Source organism: Budorcas taxicolor, chromosome 1, assembly GCF_023091745.1.
Source record: "Budorcas taxicolor isolate Tak-1 chromosome 1, Takin1.1, whole genome shotgun sequence".
Taxonomy (NCBI): domain Eukaryota; kingdom Metazoa; phylum Chordata; class Mammalia; order Artiodactyla; family Bovidae; genus Budorcas; species Budorcas taxicolor.
The window spans coordinates 147,188,169-147,201,793 of NC_068910.1; the positions used below are offsets into that span (position 1 = coordinate 147,188,169).

At 48.8% G+C, this 13,625-nt stretch overlaps 1 protein-coding gene across 1 annotated transcript; it reads left to right on the forward strand.

Annotated features, from left to right (window-relative positions):
• Window positions 1-3,474: 3,474 nt before the first annotated feature.
• On the forward strand, window positions 3,475-4,361 carry LOC128052699 (transmembrane epididymal protein 1A-like). The gene is given in 2 exon segments (XM_052645265.1): window positions 3,475-3,622; window positions 3,625-4,361. Coding segments are annotated over 2 exon segments (885 nt in total).
• Window positions 4,362-13,625: the final 9,264 nt, after the last annotated feature.

The following is a 13,625-nucleotide window of genomic DNA, read 5'->3' on the forward strand; positions in this document are numbered from 1 at the left end:
CAGACATGTTTTTCTTTCAAATGCTTCTGCCTACCTTTTTAATGCCTAATCATCACACAGGCTAATTTGTTATTCTCTACCTACACATTCTCCCAAGTCACCACCAGTGAAATATTTAGTGATGAGGCCAACAACCTGTGCTGGGGGCTGTCCATACTCCACCTACCACATGGGATGTTGGCCTCTCTGCCAGCCTGGTGATGGAGTGATAATTTCTCAAACTCCATTTTACTGACTAATTTCTCCAACCACTCCTAAAAACAGATGCTAATATGGAATAAGGAGTCTAAAAGTTTCACGGGTGAGTAGCACTTGTGAAAAGAAAAAGGCAGATGCTGGAGTGGGCAGGGAGAATTCTCCAGCTATGACACAGGCCTGCTGGGGTCTCTGCCTGCACACGTTGCTCATCACCCACTAGAGGATCTGGTGCTGGGGGGAAGTGGCTGGGCTTTTATGACACCACCTAATTGGGCAGCTGGCTGGAGGTAACCCTGAAAGGATGCGCTGTCAGCAGGAACACTGAGGTTGACCCTGAAGGAGACTATAACTGAAGCTGTCAGCTCACCAAAGCTGGGCAGCTGGGCAGCTGGGCAGCAAGTCCTTTCTGGAAGGGGTATCTGAGAGCAGCAGCTTCAGAGTGCAGCAGAGATGATACGACACACAGAGAACTGGTTTTGTGTGAGCCTGGGCAGAGTACAGTCAAAACACAGAGTCACTTCCCTGGTTAATCAAGTGGTGTTGGGTAGAAGATTACCAAGAAGATAAAGCAGGAGGGGATTCTGCAGACAGAGAGAACCAGCTGGTCAAAGACCAAGGCAATGAAAAGCATGGGAATGTTCTAGAAAAATACAGAGAACTCAGAAGAGCTGAAGCATAATGTTGGTAGGCGGTGGGATACAGGCATGAGTGACAGAAGGGGATAGACCACACAGGATCTTGTTTGCCCAGCCATGTAACTCCAGCCTGCAGCCAACACAAGGCACTTGAAGAATGTTCATTAGGGAAATGGCACCATCAGCTATGAATACTAGCAGGCCCTGTCTAGCAGCTATATAGAAAAGAGAAACCAGGAGGTGGACAGGCCAGTGAGGGTCAGGAGGATGCTTTCATGGGCCAGCAGAGAGCTGAGATGGGGTGGTCAGAGGAAAAGGAAAGTCTGCCTCTGCTGGAGGAAGAACAGGCTGGATGTGGTAAGGGACTGGTTGTAGGGGTGGAGGAAGGGAGGAGCCTAGGACAATGGCCTGGTTTCTGGCTTGGGCATCCAGTTGGTTGTTCAGAATTCAGTTCAGTGGCTCAGTTGTGTCCAACTCTTCGTGACCCCATGCCCTGCAGCAAGCCAGACTTCCCTGTCCATCACCACCTCCCAGAGCTTGCTCAAACTCATGTCCATCGAGTCAGTGATGCCATCCAATCATCTCATCCTCTGTCGTCCCCTTCTCCTCTTGCCTTCAATCTTTCCCAGCATCAGAGTCTTTTCCAGTGGGTCAGTTATTCCCATCAGGTGGCCAAAGTTTTGGAGCTTCAGCTTCAGCATCAGTCCTTCCAATTAATATTCAGGACTAATTTCCTTTAGGATTAACTGGTTTGATCTCCTTGCAGTCCAAGGGACTCACAAGAGTCTTCTCCAACACCACAGTTCAAAAGCAGTAATTCTTCGGTGCTCAGCTTTCTTTATGGTCCGACTCTCACATCCATACATGACTACTGGAAAAACCAGAGCCTTGACTAGATGGACCTTTGTTGACAAAGTATGTCTCTGCTTTTTAATACACCGTCTAGATTGGCCATAACTTTTCTTCGAAGGCGCAAGCATCTTTTAATTTCATGGCTGCAGTCACCATCTGCAGTGATTTTGAAGCCCAAGAAAATAATGTCTCTCACTGTTTCCACTGTTTCCCCATCTATTTCCCATGAAGTGATGGGAACGGATGCCACGATCTCAGTTTTCTGAATGTTGAGTTTTAAGCCAGCTTTTTCACTCACCTCTTTCACTTTCCTCAAGAGGCTCTTTAGTTCCTCTTTGCTTTCTGCCTGAGGGTAGTGTCATCTGCATATCTGAGGTTATTGATATTTATCCCAGCAGTCCAGATTCCAGCTTGTGCTTCTTCCAGCCCAGCATTTCACATGATGCACTCTGCAGTTGGTTGTTCACCTACTCCCAAAAGAGACCAGTCCATGTACTCTCTCCTTCTGCCCCAGTCTTCTCTTCCCCTTGACCCGTGGTCTCTTCTCCTCACCCCATGTTCCTCATACCACTGGACATTGCTTATCCTCCTGTCTACCTGAGGCATATGAACAGCAGACAGTCCAGGAACAGATCCCAGAAGAGGCTGCCAGGCATTTCCCATGGACAGCTCACTTGATACAGCCCCTGCCCAGGTCATCTCTCAGCCCCAAGCTCTGGGGCTCTTGGTCCCATGGAAATGTGTAGTCCAATAATTAAGCCCCCCACTCCCACCCAGACCTGCCTCTTCTCCCCTTCTGCCTCACCCCCATCCCCCTGCTTCAGTCCTTGAGTCTAGTTTCCTCTTGTGATCTCTTACCACAGGGCCCTCCACTTCCAATACCTAAACCTTCAACTGCCACCTCTTCCCCGATTCCCCCACGTGGAAGTCTATCTGCCCCTGTCTCTACTGGGCTTGGTGTTGTCCTCTCCACTCCATTTAAAACCTCCATTGTGAGATTTTAAACTCTTCTATGTATCCTTTGCTACATGTCAAGAACCCAAAGACAATGACTGCTCTAGGCAGGGCCCTGCACAGAGTAGGGGTAAGGGGTTTGTTCAGAGAAGGAGGAAGAAGGCAGAGCCAAGACCTGGTGGCCAGGACAAGAGGCAGACGTGGCCCTGGCCTCTCAGGGCAGGAGGAACCGAGTGTCAGTGGCTCCATCACCGCCACTGTGTCTTGTCAGGGCAGCCCAGTCAGGGCCTGCAGCTGCAGCCTCAAGGCTCAGAAACAGCACCAGTGCAGGGGTGCAGCAGAAAGCAACATCCAGAACCTGAGTCACAGCCCTTCCCTTATAGCCATGGAAAGACCTAGGAAAGGGCAGGACATAGGGGTTCAGGTGAGGGTGGGGAACTTGGCCATCAACGGTGGTGAGCCTGGGTTTGTATTCACTGGCTGGTGAAACCCAGGGCATCCCAGTTGATGCAGTAATACATGATAATAAGTGCCATCTATTGTACTGCCACGGTGCCAAGTACTTCACATGCCTTCTTCTAACAGTGGGATGCAAGCTCTGGGCTGAGGAAGGGAGCAGATTCCTGTCTGTTGTAACGGTACCGCCCTGTTCTGGAACCTGGCCATCAGGAAGGAGCCCGGCCAGCGCTCAGTTACTTGACTTGGGCCCATGTGGGGCCTGTGCCCTCCCCCTGTGTGGGCAACAGAGGTGGGGCCACAGGGCCTCTCCTGAGAGTTAAGAGGTGGGGAGAGTCACTCACAAGCCCTGGCCCTCCAGCAGCCTGCTGGCTGAGGCATGGGCGCTCTCTTGGGTCACCTGACTCTGGCCCTGCTCATCTATTCCACTGGGCTCTGCTGTGCAGTGATAGCGTCCCGGGCCCTCTCACGGGGGCAGAAGCTCCTCTTCCTCCCACTCCCTTCAAAGGACAAGCAAGGCCGGAGGTGCGGCAATGAGTGCGTGCAGAGGCAGTGGTGAAGATGGGAGCCAGCATGATACTGATCTTGGGAGAGTTCTTCTTCCCACCTGGAACCAACCATTTTCTCCCAATAGACTGGGAGGACCGTCGGAGGCCTTTCCAGCATCACAATGCATGGCAGCATGCCACCATCATTGCGTTCTTCCAGCTCAGTGCCCTGGTGGATCTCAGGAGCCCGGCATGGCTGGCGCAGCAGAACATGAAGCTGGAGTGGGCGGCCACAGCCTTGGCCCTTGTTGTGATAGTGCTGGAAATGGTGGCCCTCATCGAGCACAGGAACACCCTGGAGTTCCAAGTGCACACCATGCTGATGCTGCCTGCCTTCCTGCTGGCCCTGGTGCTCACCATCAAGGTCTGGGCCCCTGACCAGCCCCCATTCTGGGTGCTCAGGGCCTGGCTGATGCTGGTGTCTGGCTCCTGGCTGCTAGTGGAGACCTTGATGCTGCATGCCCCACTCTCCTTGCAGCCCTGGCAGGCAGACAGCCCTGTGGACCTCGCCTTTGTCACCACCTTCTTCTGCTGGCTCCTGGGCTCGGGGGTTGTCATGCTGGCCACTGTCTATGGCCTCTGCAGCCTCTGGCACCATTGCTGCTCCTCCTGGAAAAGGGCCCCAGGTGCCGAGTACCAGCCGTGCCCTCTAGGCGAGGACAGTGCGGAGCTTGAGCAGTTCAGAGCAGAGGCCGTGCTGCAGGATGAAGTCATCTAATCAAGACTGTCCTTCTGTCCCCAGCTGTGCTTTACCTTGTCCCTATAAAGCCGTGTAAGGGTGAGTGACACTGCAAGGTCTTGGGATCCACAGTTTATCTTCCTATCTCAGAAGCCATGTTGCTTGTCCCCAAATAAACCTGTCAGCTTCCAGGATGGCTTTTTAATGCTGTCAGTCTATCAGCCTCTCTGTCTAGCCTACTGTGTGAATATGGTTTCCAGGCCTCTCTGTGGGGACTCCAGGACTTCTTCTCTAGTTGCTTCTAGAATCCAGGAGGGGTAAGGGATTGGAAGGTAGGAGATGAACGTGAATTGCATGGCTAACCCAGTCTTCCCAGCCCCATTACATCACTGATATCTGATAGGAAAGTCTCCCTTTCTTGCTGTTCTTCTTAAAAAGTAGATTGTCTCTCCTTGACTTTTCTCAAAATTTGGGATACAGCTAGTTTTTGATGTCTGGTAATAAAAAACACAAAACTCAAGAAGATAAACCTCTCAAGGGTGGAGAACAAAGGAGGCGACAGAATAAATATGGTGGTCTTAAAACTAGCAGCAGGTTCCTGAGTATATCAATAGGTAAATAAAGGGAAAGACTAATCATGGATCAACATGAGAGTTTGTCGTGATCCAAGGTCATAATTAATCCATTGAAGATCCATTTAAAGCTGTGGATAGAAGTAGGCATGAAGTTGTCTCTTGGGTGGGAAATCCTGTGTGCATTTGTGCCTGAGGCTGGAGAGTTGAATGTGAGAGAGAGAGATGGTAATAGCAGCTCTCCTCCACGTTTGTATATTGTGAGGATTTCAGATGCCTTCATTCTTGTGTTCTTTTTGTTTTTGTGTTCTATGTTAATTATAGGAGGCTGGAGAACTTGTTTAAAAACAAAAGTGACTCTATTCCCTTCTGCTCTGAGGGGAAAGGGGGCAGGGCTGGCGTAACTGGCAGCAGATTCTGGAGAGGAGAAGGGGGACCCAGGCACTTAGTGGAGGCTGAGCCTGGGTGGGGAGGGATCTGTGAGGAGTTCCAGCTACTGGGATGTTTTTTTTATGATGGTTGTTTATGCTGGATGGCTTTTCCATCAGTAAGGCAGCTAAAGAAATGTGAAAGATGATGGGAACACAGAGGGAGATGTAGGTTACCAAGATTTTGCAGTTCTTAAACCTGATGGTGGGCAGGGATATCTAATAACTAATGCTAAAACCGTTTGTCCTGTGATGTAAAAAATCCAGCCTTTTCAGAATTAATGGCAGAAGTTGTTAAAAATCTAGATTTATCTTCTTCAACAGATGTTAGCCAAAGAGGGATCAAAGTTGTGATTGTACAGCAATTTTTGAGGTGAATTATGAATAAAAATATTTTTAATCTACCCTTTTCAATAAAGTCAGCTTCTCAAATAAATGTTTTGGGGACTTCCCTGGTGGTCCAGTGGTTAAGACTCCACGTTCCCAATGCAGGGGACCTGGATTTGATTCCTGCTCAAGGAACTAGATCCCACTGGCTGTAACTAAAAGATCCACACGCCGCAAAGAAGACTGAAGATCCTGCGTGCTGCAAATAAGACCTGGTGCAGCCAAATAAATAAATATATATCAAATAAATGTATTGTGTAACTGATTCTAGGGGAAAACAAAGTCAAGGGACATATCTGAGTTGATGGGATGCAAACGATCTCAGTGGTACCAAAGATGCAGGGAGGGACTCAGAGCTAAAGGGAACCTCAGAGTGTGAGCACCCTAGAGTCCACAGGAATTTTCAGAGCCTGGGACTTCTCTCAAAATGAGGAGAGGAGGTGCAAATAAACCAGGATGTCAACTGACACATTATGTAGATGAAATGAAATACAGCTCAAGCAAGCTCTATAGAAATAGGTATCCCTTAGCCCAACTAGGATTCCACTGCTTCTACTGGAATGAACCTCCTTGCATGGGTTGTATAATCACAACATTTGGAAGTCTGGAGAGACAGAGAGAAAGGAGAACATGCCCATCGTAGAAAGGCATGCAAAAAGGATTGCAGAAAGGATTGCAAATTGAAATCCCACTAGTGAGAATGCTGCAATTCCATGATGGATTGTGTGGTCAGGAATGCTGTCATCAGAGGCTGGAAATCTTCAAAGAGCATAGAGCGGTTTTCCAAGAGGGCAGGCAAGTTGAGCTGTGGTTTGAGGTTCTCACTGGACATCATCTAAAGGAGCCGTGTACTTGAGAATTCCCTGGCTATCCAGTGGTTAGGACTCAGCACTTTCACTGCTGTGGGCCCAAGTTTGATCCCTGGTTGGGGAACTAAGATCCCACAATCAGCACAGTGCAGCAAAAAAAAAAAAAAAAAACAAAAAAAAAAACAGAAGAAACCGTGTCCCTGAGCATAGAAAACAGGCTATGGGAACTGCATGGCAAATAATTAAGTTAGAGGAAGAAGGACAGCAAGGTAAGGGACAGGGAACAGGAAGAGCCTGGCAGACCCATCCTGGAGGATGGGCCTCAGATGCCTGAGGACAAAAGATGCCTCATTCCTCCCCAGAAGCTTCAACAGCTGGAACCAGACCAGCCCCCGCTTATCTTCCCAGGGAAGCAGGGACCCCTCGAGGAGAGAGCAGGCATCTAATTCTGGAGATCTAATTCAGGTGGACTAGATCAAATTTCAAGAGCCCTGTTGGCAAACATGTCTCTACACCTTCTAACCAAAGATCCAAGGGTGAGCAGATGAGCAAAGATAGACGGAGCACAGGCTTCCAGCTAGCCTCCTGCAGAGCAAATTCTCACAGTTGGCCCTGTGTACCTTTGGGGGCCCTGCTGACAATGAGCAGCTTTCTCTACACATCTGTGCTCTCACCCAGCTCAGCAGGAGTCCGGGCCAGGCAGACATATGACTCACACCCACAGATTTCTCAAGTGTTTTTGAGACTTAAAAGAATGCCAGCTTTCTTATAAAAGGAGCTTACTCTCAGATATCTTAATTGAGATGTCACTCCATTGTGCTATTTCCATGGAGGAAAAAATAATATTGATTCATTTTTTTCTGCTCATAAAGTAATAAAAGTTCATTGGAAAACAGCTGGAATCTCAGAAATGTATGAAGAAGAAAATTAAAATTGCTCACTAGGCTGACCATTCATTCAGTCAACAAACTGGGCTCAGGTCTGCTTTGGGCAGCAGAGACGAACAGAACTGATAGAGTGCTTGCTCTTGTGTTGTTTCCATGCTAGTGAGGAAAGCAGAAAAGAGACAATTCAACAAGCATAAAATATATCAGGTCATAATAAATAGCATGAAGAATAAACAGGGCAAGGAGAGCAGGGAGACTGGGGGTGGGCGTAGTATGAACTTCATATTTAGAGAATCAGATGACATTCTACCCAGAAAGAAGCAAAGAGAATTTTGAGAGTGTTTGCCTTCCAATCTTTTAAATATATGTTAACATTCTTACTGGAGAAGGCAATGGCACCCCACTCCAGTACTCTTGCTTGGAAAATCCTAAGGACGGAGGAGCCTGGAAGGCTGCAGTCCATGGGGTCGCGAAGAGTCAGACACGACTGAGCAACTTCACTTTCACTTTTCATTTTCATGCATTGGAGAAGGAAATGGCAACCCACTCCAGTGTTCTTGCCTAGAGAATCCCAGGGACGGGGGAGCCTGGTGGGCTGCCGTCTGTGGGGTCGCACAGAGTTGGACATGACTGAAGCAACTTAGCAGCAGCAGCAGCAACATTCTTATTATTGGTTGGTTTTCAGATAAACATTTTTAAATCATTTTTTTCCTTAAAAAAGTAATATTTGTTCATTTTAGAAAATCTAGAGCATATGGAAAAGTAGAGACAAGACAAATCTCCCACAATCATACACCCAGAATCATCCTTCTGTGCCACATTTCTCTCCTTCTGTGTCAATTGTCAACCCACATAATAGTCACACTAGGGAATCCTGCTTTTGAGAAAGTACCAGAGGCTACCATTTCCCCTTTTGCAGGAAAAGGTCTTCAGAAGAACTCAGGTCCCGCCCTGTCTGGATGACCCTGGACTCTCCAGTCAACATGTTACTACTGAGACAGTTGGACCCAAGTAATATGTCCTAAATGCCGAGTCAAGTCTCAGAGAGATGGGCCACCTTGTGTCAGACTCAAAGGGAGCTGAGGTGCAGTATTTGTGTCAAACATAGAGGCATGAGAGGGGCTAAAACCCCCAGGGGGATCAGGCAGGAGCCAGAGAGAAGCAGCAACAGTCTGTGCCCAGAACCAGAGCTGCAAGGCCCTCCACTCCAGAGGCTGGGCAGCCCAGGCTGCTCTTTAAAGCTCCTACAAAAGAGATGCCATTGTCTTAGCAAGCCCCAAAGATTCTGACCCTCCTCTAAAGAAGAAAGGTGGAGGTTATCAGCTGCTGTGTTTCCCTCCCTCTCCGGCAGTGTCTCCACCCTGACCACGTCCCTCTGGGTTTGGGCTCTTTCCTTCTTGCGTCCTTTTCTCATTCTGAACCTATGACCCTTCACACTCACCCCTACACCCTACCCTATCAGGTCGTTAGAAGGTTTCATAAGCAATGATGCTCTTCAAAAATCTTTGAGCATGACCACTGAACCCTGGGAAGGGGTTGGTTATCTGTGATGGGTGGAAGTGGCTGATCAAATGTGTTGGGACCTTCTCGGGATCTGTGCTCATGTCCTGCCTATTTCACTACAGTCCAGTACTTTGAGCAGTCTTTGCTCATTCTCCTATAAAGTCTTGCTACTTTCCAGCTGCGTGTCAGTATGAAAATTACTTGCTCTTTCTGAGCCCCAGTTTCCTGGGACTGGTAGGAATTGGTCCTAGCATCCCCCAATTTCACAGTTGCCTAGGGTCAGAGCCCAGAGTCATCAGCACAGAGCTTGGGAGCCCCAAAGAGGCAACAGGGAGCCCCAAAGAGGGGAATCCCACTTGGTGGAGAAGAGGCTGGGTACAGGCTAGTTCCATGTGGAAGGTGTTACAGAAGCTGGGCCTTGGCGTCCCTCTAGCATAGTTTTTAAGAGCATGAAATCCAATCTTGGCTCTGCCACTTACCGTGATTATCAACAACCTAACCACTTCTTGGCTTCAATTTCTTCATCTTACAACTTCAGTAAGGATGCCTGTCTCGTAGGTGTGTTGTGAATATTTACAGGTTAAAGACAGAGAGGTCAGCGTCCTATCTGGACTCAAGGTGAGGGCTCAAAAGTGATTCTAATTATGTTTATATTATGAGCCATGATTAATATTTACCGGGTAAAGACAGGTGAGCAGGGAGGGCGCATCAGGCAGAAAGAACACCATTAGCGAAGGCTTGACCAGACGAGGTGTGTTAGAGACAGAAGACCCGTCTGTGGGGCTGGACAGTACGCTGCTGGGATCTGGGGCCCTGGGAGTAGGATGGAGGATGAGACTCCAGCGCCCTCCCCCACGCCTCTCCCCAGCTCACATTTCCAACCCCCATCACCTGACCAGGAATTCTGTACAAAAATGCCAGCCACACCCTTGCCCCTCGCCACCCTTCACCTTCTAGAGTGGGAACCGTCTCTCTAGCTCCCCCACTGCTGACAGAGCCTATTCCCTCAGCACCAGCTGTCTGGCCAGCACAAGTCTCCTAAACAGTCCTCCTGCCCCCCACCACAGTGTTCCCTTCAGAATACACCCCACACAGGTCCCAGAGCCAGCTCCAGGGAATGTAGGGGTGGTCACCCTACAACCTCAACCTGCCCGCTGCCCCTCCACCGAGCGCGGGTACAAAGCACTTCACAGGCCGCCTTTCCCTCCATGTCACCCCTTCCTTCTCCAGAGTCTAGACAACAAAACCACCGGCCTTTACCAAACACACCACCAACGTCTTTCTGGGTCATCGCATGTGCTCGTCCCCCTGTCCAGGACGCCCTCCCCAGTTCCCCTGAAAACATTCCTTTTGGATCGTCTGTATCCAGTGCATTCTCCCTCCTTAGGTGCTGTGTGGCTCTGGGACAAGCCTCGATGCTGGAACTTGCACCATGTGCTCCAGGAGACCCCAGCGCCCCACTGCCAGGCCGCAAGCTATCAGCTCATTTTTACACTTGTCAACACCCGACACAGTGCCCAGCTCTTCTCAGAGGCTCCACCGAAAAGTGTGGAGTGATTGAGAGTGGAAAAAAAGGGTCAGAGCATGGAGAGAGGGTTGGGGGGAAACACCAAAGATTTGGAGGCCAAAAAAATGGCGGTGTTTTAGGGAGGTGGTCATGGGCACGGAGAGAGCAGACTGGCTGTGCCCAGAATGCTGGGACTTCTCCACCTCCGGAGAGCAGCAGGAAGAGGAGAGCTGTGCACACCCACTAAGAAAGGCTGGTGGCTGTGAGGAGAGAGGAGGGTAGGCCCTCCACCTCCCCCACAGCAACTCCTTCATTAGACGGCTCACTCCTGAGCTGCAAAGAAGCAGTTCATTGAGGCAAAAGCAGAGGACACATTCAGAGAAGGGTGCTGGCATCCTTGAGAATGAGAGGCACACCCCAGGGATCTTTGCTCCCCATTTTAACTTACTTTTAGCCCTTTAAATAGGTGGGGGTCTTTTTTATTAGGGGTGAATATTCATCAAGGAGAGGGTTGAGTTGTGGCCTGGGTTGCACCAGCTTGCAACCAGGTCAGCTTCCGGTCCCAGGTATCTGTCTCCTGAAGCCACTGGACATGCACTCTAAGTACTGTTTTCTCTTAAATTTGCCCTCACTAGTTGAGCGCCGCATGTGGAAGGTCACACAGGGTCATCAGCTACCTATGTATTTTTATCACCCATGCTCCATGGTGGCTCAGATGGTAAAGAATCTGCCTGTGATGCCAGAAACCTGGGTTCAATGCCTGGGTCTGGAAGATCCCCTGGAGAAAGAAATGGCTACCCACTCCAGTATTCTTGCCTGGAGAATTGCATGGACAGAGGAGCCTGGCGGGCTACAGCCATGGGGTCACAAAGAATCGGACAGGACTGAACGACGAATATTTTCACGTTCATGTTTTCATGGTCAGCATCTCTTGCTCAGATGCTAAAAAGTTTCTGTTTTAGATGCCATCCCTCCATGCACCATGGCTTCATTGAGTGCAAAAGAAGGAGGTGGCTTTGCCTTCTGCCCAATGCCTCTACATGAGGAGGCTCTCCTTGGACCCAGCCCCTGTCTTTCCCACTGCACGATGAAAGTGTCAGGGCTCAACTAATCAGAGTCCATTCACAGCATTAACCTACATCATACTTCCTCTCTGGTGCCAAGCAGCTCGCAGATATTCACCCCACTGATTTGGCCCTTTGCCAAAGATCCAAATTCTTTGCCGGTCTATGCAGTTATGGATCTGAGAGCTGGGGTGGCTCTCCCGGTGTCAGAGTAAACAGAGAGGAGGCTTTTCTGAGGAGCAAGGCCATGAGCTGTTTCAAGGGCAGAAGCTGTGACTGCATCTTTTATTATTTTCCCCAATGTAAAAATATGACACCTAATGGTATATGCCTTGCATCAATGACATGAAAAAACGTCATGAAATGGAAATGAAAAATGGAAAAGAATTCATGAAAAGAAAGTTAAGAAGCCTTCTTAGCAAAGATGGATTTATAACGGGGAATTAGAAGTGTTTCTAAAATACCTCTTGCTGTATATATTATAAACAGAAACAATAACCAAAGCTGTTAATTCTATCTGCTTCCTATACCAAGGAAAAATTCCTTACATGTGAGTGTCAGGAAGCCTCAAATAAATGGAGGGGATTTAGCCAGGGTCTCCCAGAACCCCATCCTGGCTGGCGTTTTGCCTTCGAGGCCCCCTCCACTTCTACACCAAGGTCATAGCGGGACACTGCCTGCCTCAGCTTTCTTCTCATCACCCGGCCCTTAACTCTTCACTGTTTGGCTTTGAACCCAGCCCTCAGGTGAGGCAACTCCCAAGGGCTCCCAGCAACCTCAGTGCTGCCCTCGCGGCCTTTTCTAGTGTCTCTGTGTACGCCCTTCCTATCTCTCCCGCTTGCCCGCAAGTCTCCCGTTGCTTCTCCCACCACTCCTGCCCACTGGTTCCTCATTTTATCCTAACCTCTTAAGCACGAGTAATTTCCTAAATTCCACCCTTGGTTTGCTTTTCTTCTCTCCATGCACAGGCTCTCTCTGAGTTTCTTTTACCCTTCCGTGCTTCAAGATCTACGTGGCTAGCCCTAAGCTCTTTCTCCAAGCTTGAGATTCATAGATGGTAGCCTATAAATAAGAAAGATCACTAACAAATGAAAAAAATAAAAGATATTTTTTAAATCTGCAACTCAAAATTATGAAGGGGTCCCTTGATGGATTAGAAACCATAAAAAACTTCTAAAGATGAAATGCTGGTGAAATGCTGATGGGTACTGGGTTGAAGAAACACAATAACACAATCCAAAATGTGGACGGAACAGCACCAGGCCCAGAGGAAGGAGTGCTCGGGAGCTGGAGGGGACCAAGGCAACCCAAACAGAGAACCACCAAGGGGAGCAGTGTTTGGTCTCCAAAAACCAACCCCTGCCCACACTCACTCAGACACCAGCCAGTCAGAAGCAACCAGGACATCTCCCTCCCAGCAACACAGTGGTTGTGGGCTGGAGTCAGAGAGAGAAGGCAGGGTGCGGTACACACCAGAAACTGGAGCATCCATGCCACAGGACCAGCCACAGCCACCCCCCTGTTCCCACCTGCCTGCCCTCTCCTTCCCCACTCACCCCCACCCCGCTGTTTTCCTGAGCAAGTAGCAGAAGCAGATACTAGAGAGCACCACTCAGCCCCAGTGAGGAGCACAGTCAACAGTCAGCACAGGCTTGCGCAAGGCTACATCATGAAAAAGTGGAGCAGACAACAAAAAGGAGCGGTCAGAAGCAAAGTTTATTCTCAGCAAGACCCAAACATAATCCAAATGCTCAGACCAGTAAGTGAGGGTCTGGCATGCAAGAAACAAGAAGCAGGCTGTGCCGAAAAGGAACCAATGAGAACGCTTGAAAATAAAAAATACCGTAAAGGAAATTTAAAAATTCAGCTGATGAGCTGATAACAAAGTAATGACAGTTTGTAAGAATTACTGAGCTGGAAAACTGAGCTGAGGGATTCTTCTGAAATGCAGCACAAGAAGAGGAAAATAAGAATTAATTTAAGAGATGTGGAAAATAGAGTCTAAAGTTCCAATCTCCTTCTAACAGGTGTTTCAGAAAAATAAAAATAGAATAGAGAGGAATTTTTAAAGAAATGTTAAAACTAAAAATTAAAATAGAAAATAGTGTAATGTGTTCCCCCTGCTGCTGCTAAGTCGCTTCAGTCG